The sequence below is a fragment of the Castor canadensis genome, chromosome 11, assembly GCF_047511655.1.
Source record: "Castor canadensis chromosome 11, mCasCan1.hap1v2, whole genome shotgun sequence".
Taxonomy (NCBI): Eukaryota; Metazoa; Chordata; class Mammalia; order Rodentia; family Castoridae; genus Castor; species Castor canadensis.
In genome coordinates, this window is record NC_133396.1 from 123,347,105 (window position 1) to 123,350,766 (window position 3,662).

A 3,662-nucleotide genomic window follows, 5' to 3' on the forward strand; every position below is an offset into this window, starting at 1 on the left:
CCTGTCCCCTAGGGACAACCTGAACTTTGTCAGGAATAGGGAGAGGCATGCACTGCTTTACGAGGCTCCAACTTTAGGCAGCTCTGGGTATTTGAAAAGTCTTCTCATGAAGCCAAAATCTGACCAATTCTTGCTTCTATCCATGTTATAGAAATATATCTGCCCTGTTCCCACATGATAGTCCTGCACACTTCTGAGGCTTTATTTTCTCCAGGCTAAAACATCTAGTCCTTATCTGATATAATTTCTGGGTCCCTCCCTTCCTTCCCACCCTGGCCACCTTCATCCTGATGTATGAAGGCTTGCCAATATCCCTTCTGAAGATGCAGTAGCCACCCTTTGAACACTATCCACCAGCAGAGTGTACCAGAATTTTCATTGGGCTGAAATCCAGCCAGTAGGCATCCACATGGACCTCCATGCTGATAAAATATTGAAACATGCCAGGCGCCAGTGGCTCACGCCTGTAATCCTAGCTGCTCAGGAGGCAGAGATTAGGAGGATTACAGTTTGAAGCCAGCCCAGGCAGAGTTTGCAAGACCCTATCTCAAAAAAAACTCATCACAAAAAAAGGGCTGGTGGAGTGGATCAAGATGTAGGCCCTGAGTTCACACTCCACCAAAAAAAAACCCCAAAACCACTGATGGGATGGTAGCTGATGGGGTCCAACAGCACTGTGTCACAAAGCTTGGTGTGTTGCAAGTCTGCTTGTTTTTCCTAAGAGTGGGATAGGGACTGGAGAGGTATGTAGCCCCTGCCTCAGAAGCCCACTCCTCTCGAAGGGATTCTCCTGTTGGTGCTGCTTTCCAGATTGGGGGTGGGGGAAGAAGGGGGGACTGAGATTCATTCCTCCTGCCTGTGTTCCTCTGCCTCAGACATGGAGTCGGAGCTGCTGCGGGAAAGCCAGGCTATCGTGCTGCGCTCGGCGGACCTGACAGGGCTGGAGAAGCACGTGGAACAGATCCGTGACCACATCAATGCGCGTGTGCTCTATTATGCCACCTGCAAGTGATCTCCAGCTCCACCTCTGGCCCCATTCATCTGCCCCCTTTGTTTTTGATGGGCAGGTGGAGCTTTTGGCTCCAGGAGGCTTTGACGTCACTCATAGCACAGTCCGGACCAACCTAGATGTGCAGCTGCTAGGATTGCTTTGTGCCACTGCTGAGCCTGCGCTGAAGGGAACAGCACATTTGAGGGACAGAGATGCTGATGATAGGCATGTCATTATGACCGGGAGCTCTCAAGTTGAGGGAGCTGGACTGGGTGATGTCCCCAGCCTTTGTCCTTCATTGTGGTGGAATCCTGGACCAACACAAAAACTGAACAGAAAGTGGTGTACAAGTGAAATACATAATAAATGTCTTTGGAAAGGAACCTGGAAGTCAAAGAGGGAAAAAGGTCTGTCTTTCCATTAAGTCAACTTTTGTACTGTTTCTGCCTCCATGTGGAATTCCTATGAGCTCAAGCCCATGGTTGCCCTGCTCACTCAGTTCAGCTTGCTCAACACCCGAACCTAGAGACTGGGCTCCTCCACCATGGGACTGGATGGATTCCATCCATAAGAGACCAGAGTAGCAGTTTTCACCTTTGTGTAGCAATCCAGCTTCTCATTTATAGACAAAGAAATAGAAATTCAGAGAAGGGAAGTAAACGTGTCCAGGTTCACACAGCTCCCAGCGGTGTTACAAATCAGCTGGTTGGGATCCTTTTGTTCTACCTGGATTCTCTCTGGGTATTATGATAGGCAAGTAGAAGCTCTTATAGTTATCCTTGAGTGCCCAAGGCCTAGGGGATAGACTGGCAGGTCTAGAAGTTTACCGCTCCAAGCCCTGAGAGCTTGGGACTATTGCTACAGATTTTAGAAGCCAGAGACTTATGGCTGGATGCACCCAGGTTGGTGTGCTTTAACCACTAGCACTTGACAGTTATTGTAATCCTGAGCTTCTAGCATCAGTGAGAGGCAGCAGCAGAGGACAGTACCTGCTAGTGTTATAGCTCCTGGGCAGGCCTTGGGTGTTGGGACTTTCACTCCTATAGGAGCTAGTGTTACATATCTTGGGCTTAGGCTGTTGGGACCTTTGACCATTTTAAGGCTTGGCAGCTCCCTGGAACTCTTCTAGCTGGAGTTTCTCATCTCTGACTCTTCACAGCTTTCTGTTTTCTGCCTTCTCTTGCCTTCTATATACTTCTGCCATTCTTTATTATCTCCACCACCTCTGCTACTCGTCAATTCTGCCTGCCCACTTTCTAGGACTCGTAAACTATCTTACTTGCTACTACTGCTGCTGCCACCACTTCAGTCACTTTCTCTTTGTGTTACCAGCTCAGCCTGCTCTACTAATGATAAGATCACAAGTAGGCAAGAAAAGACCACTCAGAGAAGCTTTTTATTGGGCCTAATGTCGCACCATCAAGGGGCAGCACAGGAAGGTATCTCCCAGATGACATGAAGAGTGAGCCAGAGGGTGTTTGCACCAATCACAGACCTTCTGCTGAGCCATCAGGGGACGTGTTCCTCCTCTGGTCTGAGTGAAAATGGCTGCTGCTGTTAATGGAGGCTTATGATGGCCAAAATTCTGGGACAAGTTGTTTGAAACGATTGTGGCTGCAATAGTACCTTTTGGAGTTGGAGTTGTGCCTTGGCAGCAAACAGCTGTGTTGGCAGTGTGGCTTCCTCAAGGTAGCCATGGAACGTTCAATGCCATCAGGCTGCCATAGGGGCAGTTTGGCCAGTAGCCAAAGAGGGGCTGCTTGGTTGATGGTCCTCTGCTCAAGGCAGCTGGGCACCAGGGAAAGGTCTAACAACTGACCACTGGGGAGTCAAATTTCCCTGGTCTCCAACATGTTAGCTTATTTAAAGGAAAAATAAACATTACAAGGGTTATTTACAATAAAGGCCTATAATTAGCAGTAAAAGTACTTAATGGTACTGTATTCTTAGCCAAGTAACGTTGGGAAGGGTTGAGCCATTTTATCTTTCTCAGAGGCAGGATGAAGACTACCATCTATATCTCTTGGGATCTCAAAGAGAAGTTGGAAATGAATTGTGGGTTTGTGTGTGCAAACATGGAATGTTAAAAATGCTGTGTGCTAACCATGGCTATGTACTAGGCATTTTACCTACATTGTCTTTGTTGTTGTTGAAACAGGGTCTCAATATGTAACCCATTCTGGCCTTGAACTCCTGCCTCAGCCTCCTGAGGGCTGGGATTACTTATGTTTATGGCACACCCATGTGCCATACAGTAATGACTTGATCATCGTTATTAACCATTTTAGTTATTTATTTATCAAGTGTGGTGTTGAGCACATCATCTGCATTATCTCATGATGCCACCTACAGGTGGCACTGTATATTCCCACGAGACAAATAAGGAAATCAAGGCACAAAAGGCAAGTAACATCCAAGATCGCAGATGTTGGAGGTGAGGCAGAACCAGACTTATACCCATGCACTTCAAATACAGTCATTAAAAGAGTGAACACTGGAGCTAGATCTCTGGGCTCCACAGAATCTACTCCAAAGGATTGTCATGAATTATGTAACTCATGTCACTAGATGGCTGGCTCACTGTAGGCTCCTGATACACGTCAGGTATAAAGCTGTCCATACAGAAGTCCCTAACCCTCTTCCAACTTTGAAAGAACCAAATGAAGCCATG

At 47.2% G+C, this 3,662-nt stretch overlaps 1 protein-coding gene across 5 annotated transcripts in view; it reads left to right on the forward strand.

The window, feature by feature from the left end:
• Lamb3 (laminin subunit beta 3) overlaps window positions 1–1,420 on the forward strand; it is a 37,275-nt gene extending 35,855 nt beyond the window's left edge. For all 5 annotated transcript variants that reach the window (XM_074048425.1, XM_074048426.1, XM_074048429.1 and 2 more), the window contains one exon: window positions 876–1,420. In XM_074048425.1, the coding sequence (XP_073904526.1) occupies window positions 876–1,012 (137 nt within the window). In that variant the 3' untranslated portion in view covers window positions 1,013–1,420. The remainder of the gene's footprint in view (window positions 1–875) is intronic.
• Window positions 1,421–3,662: the final 2,242 nt, after the last annotated feature.